Genomic DNA, 13310 nt, shown 5'->3' with positions numbered 1-13310 from the left:
AAGACATCAAGCAAGAAAGGAAATAAGAGACATCCAAATTAGAAAGAAAAAGTAAATTCATCAATATTGGCAGATAACATATATGTAGAAAAATACCATATGTAGAAAACTCTTAAAATCATACCAGAAACTCTTATAATAAATAAATTCAGTAAAATATTAGAATGCAACATTGATATACAAAAACCCAATGTATTTCTATATACTAACAATGAACTAACTGAAAGAATACTTAAGAAAGCAATCCCATTCATGATAGAACAAAGAGGAATAAAATACCTAGGAGTAAATTTAACCAAGGAGGAGAAAGATCTGTATACTGAAAACTATAAGATATTGATGAAAAGATGTAGAAAAGGACACAAAAAATGGAAATATATTCTTAGCCAGTGGATTGGAAAAATAATATTGTTTAAAATACCTGTACTATTTTTTTAATCTTCAGATTCAGTGAAATCCTGTCAAAATTTCAATGGTGATTTTTTACAGTAATAGAAAAAATCCTTAATTTTGTATAGAGCCAAAAAAGTCCCCAACATTAAGCAATCTTGAGATGAAGAACAAAGCTGAAGTCATCATATTTCTTGAATTTAAAGTATATTAAAAGGCGCTAGCAATCAAAACAGTATGGTACTAGCATTAAAACAGATGCATAGATTGAGGAACAGAATACAGAGCCCAGAAGTAAACCCTTGCAAATATGCTCAATTAATTTTGACAAAGGAGCCAAGGCCGTACAATGAGAGAAGAGTACTCTCTTCAATAAATGATGAAGAGGAGACCACTGTACTTGAACAACAATTTAAATAAATAAATAAACGAAATGATGATGGGAAAACCGATGACCACATGTAAGAGAATAAAACTGAAGTCCTCTCTTACACCATGGACAAAAGTCAACTCAAAGTGGATTATAATCTTAAACATATCTGAAACTATAAAACTCATAGAAAAAAGCATAGGATGTATGAAGAAGAAACTTTATTCTTCTGGTTCTTCAAGCTGGTCTTATAATTAAACCAACATGAGACAGATTAACAAGAGAAAATAAGCAAGTTTAATTACATGGGTACATTTGGGAAAACCACATGCATGAGAGAGAGACCTCACATACATGAGAGGTTCAGAGACAGAAAGGGAAAATGACATATGTATAATATTCTGAGTCAGGGCACCCTGGGTCTTCAGAAGGGAGGAAGGTCATTTGCAGGATGGATGCTAGGAAGAGCAGATGTTCGGTAATTAGGAGTTTGCCTTGCCCTGTAGATAAGTCATAAAATTATTTCTGATGATATCTCTTGTTATAAGCAAATCCCCTAAAATAAATTATTTAAAGAAGAGGTAAAACTTTCTTGTGAGTCCACAGGATCTCTGTTGCCTTTCAAAATAATTTGCATGCCAAAGTGGTACATCTTCAGGAGGCCCGATTTTAACCCCTTTAGGGGTAAACATCTTGACATTGCTCTTGACAGTGATTTTTGGATCTGACACCAAAAGCTAAGACAGCAAAAGCAAAATAAGTTACGTGTGACCACATCAAATTAGAAGGCTTTTGCACAGCAAGGAAACCATCAACAAAATGAAAGGCAGCCTATGGAATGAGAGAAAGTATTTGCAAACCACATTTCTAATAAGAGTCAAAAAAGCAAGATGTAACAAATGCTGCCAAGGGAATGCTACACACTGTTGTTGGAAACACAAACTGGTTAACAGCCACCATGGAAAACATTATAGCGGTTCCTCAAAAACTTAAAAACAGAACTACCATATGATCCAGGTATACCACTTATGCGTATATATCTAAAGAATATGAAATTATTATCTCAAAGAGCTGCCTGCACTTCAGTGTTTATTGGAGCATTATTCACAGTGACCAAGGTGTGGATACAACCTGAGTTCCACACAGATAATGGGCAGAGAAGATGTATTTCATGCATACAACACACACACAGGAATACCTACCTATTCGGGCTTTAAGAAGGAAGTCCTGACATTTGTGACAACATGGAAACCTGGGGGGCATTATGCTAAGTGAAATAAGCCACACGGTTACTGCATGGCCTCACTCATATGTGGAATCAGAAACAAATGCAAAAGAAAGTCAAATTCATAGAAGCAGAACCAAAAAATGTTTATAAGAGGCTTGGGAGCAGGGGAAATAGGAGAAGTTTTATAAAAAGATACAATATTTCAGTTATAAAATGATATCTGAGGATCTAGTGTATAACATGGTGACTAGAGTTAATAATACTATATTATATATTTGAAGTTTTCTAAGAAAGTAGAACTTAAGTATTTGTGTAAGAGTTATGAATTAAGAGCTCCACACCAAAAAAAAAAAAAAAAGGATGAATATGTGAGGTGATGGATGTGTAAATGAACTCTGTGGAGGAAACCTTTCACAATGCATACGTATATCAAACCATCACATTGCACACTTGAGATATTGTACAGTTTTGTTCGCCAGTTGTTTCTCATTAAAGCTGAAAGCATACCTAGTGAAAATAGGTTTCCTAGGAGGTTGTTTCATCATGTTTTGTTTTTTGGCTTCTTAGCTTATTGTTTATTGCTCTTAGGATCTATTTAACTTGGGCTGTGAAGGCACAATAGTGTGTTTTAGCCAAAAGCTAGAAAGCACTAAAATGCCCATCAGTAGTAGAATACTTAAATTGTGGCATATGATGAAAAACAGCTCAACAAATAAACACATGAATAAAGCACAACACATGCATTAACAGGTTGTATATTCTGAACATAATGAACAAAAGCAAAACACAAGTCAGCTTATACTATATAATTCTATATATGTGTGAGTGTATAGTTTTGCCTATTTTATACTCTGTATACAATATATTTAATACTAGTATTTTAATATCATTTTATACTAAGAGGCAAAACTATATCACACACATATGTGTGTGTATGTAGATACATACACTATATACAGTAGGTATATAATATCCTATATACATTATAAAATAGGCAAAGCTAATCTCTTCTGATAGAAGTTATTGTTAGTGGAAAAATGCCTGGGAGGAATAATTAAGAGGAGATTCTGGGGTGCAAGAATATGTTTTATTTCTTCATTTGGATGCTACTGTCTTGGGTATTTCATTTGTGAGCATTTGCAAGCTATAAAATGATGTGTGGTTTTCTGTGTGTGTGTTATACTACAATAAAAAGTTTGTTTATGTTTAAAGTCAATTGAAATAGTTTTTTTCTGATATGGGTGTCACAGCTTAATAATAGAATTAGATTAGATATCGTTCAGAAAACTAACTTGTACTCATATTTGTGTGTAGATACCCAGAATATGAAATTGGCAGCCTAGACAATGCTAACGATAGCCATGAACTTGATCCTTTGATTTCTCAGGAGAACCTGTGCCTGTCAAGGGCTGGACCCAGAGACCTGTGGTGCCTCCTTTTCTTTTGGTTGTTCATGGAGCATGTACTACAATGGATGTAAGTTTGCCAGAAGCAAGATACCAAGAAAATTTAAGCTGCTTGGGGATGACCCAAAAGAGGTTTGTTTACTTCCTGAAATACCTTTATTTTTTGATGGAGAATTGCTGAGCGCAGATGAACAATATGACACACCCCATTAATCTCTAACAAAAAATTTCGTCTCAGAGATGAATCAACAAAATTTTTGCAAAACTGGAGACACATTATAATTTATTAAGTTAACACAATAACCATGTTATAGCAAAGTAACAAGACCTGAGCAGCATAAGCTCTTCATACCTATTGCCTTTTATATTTATTCTCTATCTTTTATATTAATTCTAGACTTTTGAACAGCTATCAATTCAGTATTAAAACTAAACATTAACAGTTTAGTGTTAAAACTACCATCTGTTGAGCCTGAATAAAACTGGCACATTCAGAAAAGACTATTTCTAGTCACATTTTCACACCATGAAATTTGGTAATTTAGTTACTATAATAAATGCATTTAAGTACCTAAAACATAATTAGATTTTAATATAAAAGTACAATTGAAATAAATGAACACTGATTTCTTATTGAAGTTACTGGGTTTTTTTCTCAACAATATATATTTCTCAAAATATAACTTGCAGGTTTGTATCAAATTTAACAACATTTGGGTAGCATGCATTCTAGACTATGCTAATTAAATAATCAGAAAACCTAACTGTATTTATCATTTAGATATAACCAAATTTTAGTTATTCTGTGCACTTTATAATTATCTTTCAAATTTTAAATGCAATTGAAATATAGTTATACTGTGGATATGTCCTAAATGAAAAATTTAACTTTATTATTTATGACTATGATAGTAAGTAGAAGTGCAAAACTCATGAAATTATATATTTTTAAGAATCATATTTTTAATAAACAAATAAATGTGCTAGATGTCTTCTTTTTGTAAGAAAAACCAAATATTCATAAGCCTAACGAAGAGCAGGAATTTCACCTGCTGTCAGCCACTTGAATTTCCCACACTGGAGAGCCAGTTCAACCTGATCTCATAAATGTTCATCGCCCCAGCCAGTTTCCGAGTGAACCAAATTCAGGAAACGGCTTAGCAACACCCTCCCTTAGTGAGGTGGGAGAGCACTGCCCAGAAGCCTCCTCACCTTCTCAAAATGTGAATAAGTACGTTTCTGCCTGGTAGTCACATCTCCCAGAATTTTTAGAGAAACATCCATATGAAGTGAGAACTTCTAAGTATGAATAGAACAACTGAGTGTTATCACCTTAAGACTTAAAAATATATATTACCTTGAAAAAATCTTTTCTTTGTGGGAGGTATAACTGAACATTTCTCCTTTGAAGTGAACTTTATAAAGTTCTTTGTAAAAACCACGTTCTAGTTCTGAAAATTTTATTCATATTTGAAGCACCTAGTCACTTTGAGTTACAGGAAATGATTATTACAAATTTTGAAATGCTGTCTTAATAGACATATCCAACTATAAAGATTAGAAACAGACAAATTAAACCAAACAAATCCTTTTCATAGCTCACCGTCCTTGGCAGCTCACTGGAGAGGGAGTAGAGACGTGGTCTCTTTCAGACCATACACTCTCATGCTCCCAACCCTGCTGCTAGCCTGGGCTTCTATTTATAAAATGCCAACTGTCTGCAGGCAAAGTGGAAAGTTAATTAATCTTATGAAAATGCTGAAGAACTTCATATTTAATAGTACATACAAAACTAGGTAATGTGTGGCCCGTACTTGCACCTAGAAATAGTCGTGTCAAAGTCCTTCAGTTATTCAGTAAGAAGAACAGTATGTAGTAATTTGGCTCTAAGATATAAGGGGGGATCTAACTGACAGTCTCTCTTGTATACAGAGAGGGTGGATGTAGAATTTAATGTAGAATTATTCACTTCTTACAGGAAGAAAAACTGGAGTCTCATTTACAAAACCTGTCCACTCTCATGGCACCGACGTACAAGAGACTTGCCCCTGATGCATACAATAATCAGGTAGGTTTAAATAATCGACAATAACTGCATCATTTACTTATTATTGATGGCCTACCTAACTATTGCCAAAAATATTTCGAGGCACAGATTTTTCTTTATTTTTTTAACTTTTTCTGTAATTGTTAAAGTTGCTGCAATGTTCTGTTTCTGCTAAACAAAAATGATACTATTTTGGTCTTTTAATCAGTAAATATGAGTTTCTGAGGATCACAATATCCACTAATCTTGTTCTCATATGAATAATTTTGTCTCTGTAAGAAGTCTTTGGTGATTAAAATTATGTGACCCATGCCCTGGCTGGTGTAGCTCAGTAGATTGAGTGCAGGCCTGCGAACCAAACAATCTCGGTTTGATTCCCAGTCAGGGCACATGCCTGGGTTGCAGGCCAGTTCCCAGCGGGGGACACATGAGAGGCAACCATACATTGATATTTCTCTCCCTCTCTCCTTCCCTGCCCCTCTAAAGATAAATGAATAAAATATTTAAATAAATATATATATGTATAATGACATTACATGTTAGAACATTAAAAAACCCTGGCTGGTGTAGCTCAGTGGATTGAGTGCGGGCCTGCGAACCACACAATCGCAGTTCGATTCCCAGTCAGGGCACATGCCTGGGTTGCAGACCAGTTCCCTGCAGGCCAACTCCCAGCAGGGGACGCATGAAAGGCAACCATTCATTGATGTTTCTCTCCCTCTCTCCTTCCCTTCCCCTCTAAAGATATATAAAAATAAAAATATTTTAAAAACAAACAAAAAAAAGAACATTAAAAAAAAGTAAAAAAAAAGGATGTGACCCAAACTATAGGCTCTAACCACTTCATAACTGTCTTCAAAGAAAGTGTGTGTGTGTGTGTGTGTGTGTGTGTGTGTGTACCCACATAAAGCTGTAAAGTAAGTGCCCACATATGCCAGATTCTGCTAGATCCACTTTCTGCCTTGGCTTCATGAACCAAGCAAAATTTTTTTCTATTTTATACGTATGTTCTGCAATGCCCCTTTTTAGAAGGCTAGGTTTTCTAAAATTCTTGTTCAGAAATACTCAGGAAAGAAGCAAAAGACTATAAGACTGTAAGTCTTTTCTGTTTCAATAATATTAGCAACAAAAGCATTAAATGAAAACCTGTTACAAACCAGACACTGTTTAGTCACTGTGAACATGAGCATGTAGTTTTTCTGTCTATAAGGAATTGTTTCCCCTAGAAGAGATAGAGATATGTGAAATAGCAATTACAGAATAATACAGTAGCAGCTGGGATGGAAGTATGCACCCATTTCTGAAGACACAAAAAGGATCTCCCTGAAAGTACAGGTGTAAGGTCACAAATCCTTGCAGGCCACAAAAAGATTTTTGAATTTCGTCACGTAGGTAAGGAAGTTAACGTTTGGGTATGTTAAGTGTGTGTTGGGGTTGAGGGGGCGGGGTGAAGTGATTTAATTTTAAAAAGGTCACTCAACCACCCAAACAAATGAAATATAATTTAGATTTAGTGTAAGACTAAATTGTAAAAGAAGTAAGCTATGGCCATCATTGGGCAAAAGAAATGGCAGTGATATATAAAAGGAAATAAAGATGTGAAACATTTGAGGTGGAACTTACAGAATTTAGTGACTAATTGGATTTGAGGATGAGCCAAAAAGAATCTGACTTGAACAGGTAGTTCTGTTAACTAGTATCAGAAATCAGGGAGGAAAAGTAATTAAGTGTGGGGGGAGAGAAAGGGAAGAGGATAAATTTTATTTTGGAGATGCTAGGTTTTGTATATTTCTGGGATGATTACTAGAAAGTCCAAAGAAGAACCGTGGCTAGCACTATAGGTTTACAAGTTACAAAAAATGCAGGAAGTAGCTGAAGTGAATGCATAGGTGTGAATGCCTATTTTTCAGAGTGGAGATTATAGAGAGGAGAGGGGGCTAATGGTAATGTGGGATTCTGGAGCACATTAACATTTTATGACTAAGTGGAGGAAGAGAAACCAGTAAAGTAAGTGCTAGGGGTAAGAGCAATGACTGGGAGAAGTTAAAGATTTAAGGGCAAGGGGCAGACTGATGGACGGAGGAAAGCTGAAGGTGATGAGAAGGCATGGAGCAGAGTACATAGCAGAAAGGGATATCGGAAAGTATGAAGGGCAGTAGTATAGTACATTGGCAAACATTTACCTAACATGAAAGACTAATGGGATTATCTTAGTTTAATAGCAGACAGACCAATTCTAATGAATGATTTAGCTACTCATTTCTACTATGGACTTTAACACTTTCCCTAAACCTTGACTCTTTTTTAGTGGGAGCAAAGGAAGCAAATTTAATAATGGTGATCTGTTTATAAGTTATTTTATTGTCACAACTTAGCATTTTAGAAATGTATACAAATGTCTATGAAAATTATTTTAAATGCTATGTATAATGGTGGGATTAAAGTTATTATTTTACTGCCTTACCTAATTTAGTAAATGATGCTTTGGTGCTGTTGAAAAATAATTCTGGATGAGAGACACAATAAATCAGGATGAAAAGAAGAAAACAAATTGTTTATGTTGCTAAATTTCAAGTTCAACTACTTTCTGTTAAATGAATTTTTTATAGGTGCTATTAATCAAGTGATTTTAGCTGGGAAGAGGGACAGATGAAGAAAGCATTAATGTTTACTCCTTTGATTTTCACTGTAAAATGAGATTCACTTGGTTTTGTAAGCATTTATATTCTACCCTGTTACATTTTCTTTGGAATATTTTATGCATTTCCTGAACCTTGAGTATATAAAATACGAAGGTAATCAAAAGGTTTAAGTTATAACAAGATGATTATATATGAGACTATATGTAACTCATGAGATGGGGGGTTTTTTGGTGTTTTTCTTTAATTCAATTTTCTCTTTTACTCAATTTACTGGGGTGACATTGGGTAATAAAATTGCATATGTTTTAAGTGTACAATTCTATAATGCATGATTTCTATATTGTGTGTTCACCACCCCAAAATGTTTTAAAAATATTTATATATGAATAAGTGCATAGATGTATTAAACAATGGGCATAAAGTTTCAGTTATGCAAGATGAATAAGCTGTATAGATCTGCTGTACAACATTTACACCTATAGTCAACAATATGCACTGTACACTGAAAATTTTGGTAGATGGGTAGATCTCATGTTGTGTTTTTAACACAATACAATAAAATTTAAATTCTACATGCATTTGTACATAAAAAGTAAATGTAATATCTCTCTAAATTAATTCAATTAATGACTATAAATGGATGTTGTTTTTTATATTGCATGATGGGGACTATTGGTAATGTTCATCTATATGTCTTATCATGGTTTAGAGATTTTCTTAAAAATCGCCATGTGATCTTTCCACGTAGTAGTAAATGGGAAGATGTTTTGAGGTTATGGATATTGTCAAAACCTACCATTTGATCTTTGCTTGCTTCCTCCAACAGAATATATTACCTTTATTTCTCATATCTTACTGTGCTTCCTTGTGTCATTCCCCATTTTCATAGTTAAAATCTTACCACTAAAGTTAAACTTCATTGGGTCTTCAGAGCATTTCTTCTGTCAACTACATGGGGTTACTCTCAATTTAAATAATATTTCTTTATACCTACCCAGTAGACTTACATTTCTCAATCTCTTCTATGGTTGTCTTAACATTAAACTTGAGGCCTGAATTAGCAAGTTCAAATCTCAAAATCATGTGCTTTCATATGTGGAAATAACGTTTTAGACCAGAGCTATCCAAGAGAAGTTGCTATGAAAATGGAAATATTCTGTCTACACTATTCAGTTCAATAGCTGCCAGCCACTTGTGGTTATTAAATGCTTAATATGTGGCTAGTGCAAAGGAGTTAATGAATCTTTATTTTTATTTTAATCAAATTTATTTAATTAATTTAAATAGCTACATTTACCTAGTGGCTACCGTATTGAATAGTAAATCTTACATCATCAGAAAGCCATATCTTAGAATTGTCTTCCAGACATGGAGATGAATTTTCAGTAATTTATGCACAAGCCCCCAGCACTGTATTTCTTATGAGACGGCATAAGTCTGTCTAATAACCAGCGAGACTTTCTGTACAGTTTTATCCAAGGAACAGCATGATGATGACCATATACCGCAGCATGGACTACACAGTCACAAACCACACAACTGTGAAATAAAGTGGTAAACACCTTCACTTTCCTTGGCCACAGTCCTAAGTTTCAGTACACAAGTATGTTATATTAACCCAGTAGTAAATAATATTCAAGCCATCAAAAACATGTTGTGAATTCAGTGTCATGTTGAATTTACAGAGACTGGATGTGCTTTTACAAACTAATATATATATTAGTTTGTGTGTATATATATATATATATATATATAATATTATATATATTAGTTTGTAATATATATTCATATAATATATATATGAAACTATTTTTTATACATAGGAGAATAAAAAGCATAAGATAGTAGGGCCAGGAAAAAGGGGGAATTAAAAAGAGAATCTATGATTACCATAACTTATTTCCTGAAGAGCACATTAGGCTGCAGGGCCAGGAGGAGGGTCCTAAATAGCCCCCCGGGTTTTCTATGCATTAAGGAGACAAAGCTCAGGATTTGGAGAAGTAAGGTCATAGAATACACAACTCAGAGTACCAGGGCAGAGAGAGCATCATTGAGAAGAGCCCACAGTACCTGCACACAGTTCTGCCTGAGTCTTCAAATGACGAATGAACAGCGCATGCATGTGAAGAGAATACCGAGGCTATGGAAAGAACCATCAAAAGGGGCAAACAGAACAATCCCTTGGTTTCTTACAAGACCTAGGAAGTTTTTGTTAATAACATGCACAAGGAAAAGACCTATTAACATACAAAATGCCAAACAGCATATTCAGAATCTTATGACCTTGGAAGTAGAAGTAGATTAGGCTATTCTGCTCCCAGATAAAGATGTTTGAAATCGGGACTTCCGCCAAGATGGAGGCATAGGTGGAAACACTGTGCCTTCTCCCAAAACCAAGTTTGAATACAACAAAGGTTTTGAGAAACAAAGACACAACCAAAGGACAGAAAATTGAATTATACGGAAGTCCGACTACATCTAACCGTTCAACGGGGACGGTAAGAGGGGCGGAGCCAGCAGCAAGCAGGGTCGGGCAGGACAGGCACGCAGGCAGACGGGAACCAGTTGGGGCGCGGGGCAGACCGCGGGCGCATATTCACGCACAGTGAGACAGACCACGCAGGCCCCAGGGGGCGAGGGCTGACGGCGGTGGCACACTCACCTGCAGTGGAAGGAAACGCGTGGGCCCAGTGACGGCAGCAACTGCGGCACTGGTAAGGGCCGTGGCGACAGGCGGCGGACAGGACGCCATAGTCCCTCTTTGACCCCGCCCCCACATAAGCGTCACAACCCAGCGACTTAGTTGCCCTGCAATACCAGTGAGAGCCACTGTCCCTCTTTGACCCCGCCCCCACATACAACGTCACAACCCAGCGACTTAGTTGCCCTGTTCTAGTAAACACTTTAGGGCTCTGATCCTGCTATGGAACAGGCAGCAACAACCTGAAAGATGGCGCAAGAAGAACTCAAAGTCCCAGAGCCAATAACTCTAAGCGACCGAGAAATTGCCAGCCTCTCAGAAGCACAATTCAGGACACTATTTATCAGGATGCTNAGATAATCCTAGAAGCATCAAGGGATAAGGGGACGGTCACCTACAAAGGAGTACCCATCAGACTGTCAGTGGATTTCTCAAAAGAGACCTTACAGGCAAGAAGGGGCTGGAAAGAAGTATTCCAAGTCATGAAATCCAAAGACCTACAGCCAAGATTGCTCTATCCAGCAAAGTTTTCATTTAGAATGGAAGGGCAGATAAAGTCCTTCTCAGATAAGGTCAAGTTCAAGGAGTTCATCAGCAGCAAGCCCTTATTATATGAAATGCTAAAGGGATTTATATAAGAAAAAGAAGATGAAAAATATGAACAGTGAAAGGACAGCAAACACACAGTTATCAACAACCACACCTAAAACAAAAGCAAACCAAGAGGACAGCTAGATCAGGAGTGGAACCATAGAAATGAAGAACACATGGAGGGTTAGAAACAGGGGGGTGGGAGGGGGAGAAGGGGGGAGAAGGCACAGAAAATAGCATAGATGGTAGGTAGAAAATAGATAGGGGGGAGGGCGAGAATAGTGGGGGAAATATAGAATCCAAAGAACTTGAGACACGTGGTTATAAACTAAGGGGGGGAGAATGGTGGGGGAGGGAGTGTGCGGGTGGAGGGGAATGAAGGGGGGGACTAGAACAACTGTAATGGTATAATCAATAAAATATATTTTTTTAAAAAAAGATGTTTGAAATCAAGACTTGAAAGCATCAAACTGATTCCAAATAACATAACAGTGTCCTAAAACAAAGACTTTAAAAATCTCTAAACAGGTAAACTTTTCAATATCTACCATGCTATCAAAAGTTCCTAATCATAAAAAGGAGTAAGAAAATATGACCCATAATGAGGATGGAGGGAAAGCAATTAATAGAAATAGTTACAGAAATGACATGATAAAAATATGTACAGAAGGACATAAAAATGCTGATCATATATTTATTCCATTTGTTTAAGACAACAGAGGAGAGTATGAGCATGATAACGAAAACTAAGAAGATATCAAAAAGACTCACATTAAACTTTTAAAAATAAAAATATATGATGTCTGTATTAAGAAAAATACAATAGATAGAATCAACAGCAGATTAGTGGACTAGAATACACAGTAATAGAAAAATTCCAATGTGAAATAAAGAGAAAAAACAAAACTGAAAAGATAATATAGATCAATGACCTATTACTGATTAAACTAATTACTACACTAATATATATGTAATCCTGGGAGGAGATAGGTACAAAAAAATATTTAAAGAAATAATAGCTAATTTTTTTCAGTTTTGCTCAATACTGTGAGACCGTTGATTCCAGAAGCTCAGCAAGTCCCAAAAGGCATGAGGCAAACTACACAGGAGGTACATGAAAATCAATTTGCTTGAAGTCAGTGATCAAGAGAAAAATGTGAAAAGCAGATGGAGAAAAAAAGACATATTACATCTAATGAGGAAAACAATAATAAACACGGAGACTTCATGTCAGAAACAATGCATGAATGAAGATAGAGGACAAATATATTTAAAGTACTGAAAGAAAAAACTGTCAACTTAGACAATGAGTGAAAACAACTCTTAAAAGTCAGGGCAAAGCAAGGATTTTTTCAGATAAAAACTGAAATAATTTACCACCAGCTGAAAACACTTCAAAATGTTAAAGGAAGCCCTCTGGTAAGAAGAAAATGATACCAGATAGAAATATGGATTGACAGAAAGGAATGAAAAATATCACAAATTGTATATATGTGAGTAATAAGATTTTTCTTATTTTAAAATTTTCTTCAAAAGGGAAATCAATAACTAAAAGTTATCAATGAAATTTTTATTAACAATGTACTTTGAGGTTTGTAAAATGCAGAAGTAGCACAGAGGCTTGGGACTGCAGTAGTTGCTCACACTCAGCCACCTTCCCGCCCCACCTCATCTACAGGGAATCCATTCTGATAACTCCCGAGGATGCCTGAGACTGTGCGTAGTACCAAACCCTATAGATACCACGTTTTTTCCCTACACAAACATACCTATGATGAAATTTAACTTACAAAGTAGACACAGGAGAAAAACAATAACTAATACTAAAATAAAACAATTATCAAACTATAATAAAAGTACTCTTTTCTATTTTTTTAGTCATTTATTATTTTCAAGTAGTTTTCTGCCTTTTCCCCTCCCCCCTCCCCACCACCC

The 13310-nt window shown here is 35.6% G+C and overlaps 1 protein-coding gene across 1 annotated transcript in view; it reads left to right on the top strand.

Moving 5' to 3' along the window:
* The window catches only part of TET2 (tet methylcytosine dioxygenase 2), a 118333-nt gene that overhangs the window by 90726 nt on the left and 14297 nt on the right, over positions 1–13310 (top strand). The window contains exons 7-8 of the mRNA XM_037031958.1: positions 3376–3526; positions 5373–5462. Of these exons, the coding sequence (XP_036887853.1) occupies positions 3376–3526; positions 5373–5462 (241 nt within the window). The remainder of the gene's footprint in view (positions 1–3375; positions 3527–5372; positions 5463–13310) is intronic.

The sequence above is a fragment of the Sturnira hondurensis genome, unplaced genomic scaffold (assembly GCF_014824575.4).
Source record: "Sturnira hondurensis isolate 20B ecotype Veracruz unplaced genomic scaffold, ASM1482457v3 Scaffold0021214, whole genome shotgun sequence".
Lineage (NCBI taxonomy): Eukaryota > Metazoa > Chordata > Mammalia > Chiroptera > Phyllostomidae > Sturnira > Sturnira hondurensis.
This window is presented reverse-complemented; position numbering and strand designations above follow the sequence as displayed.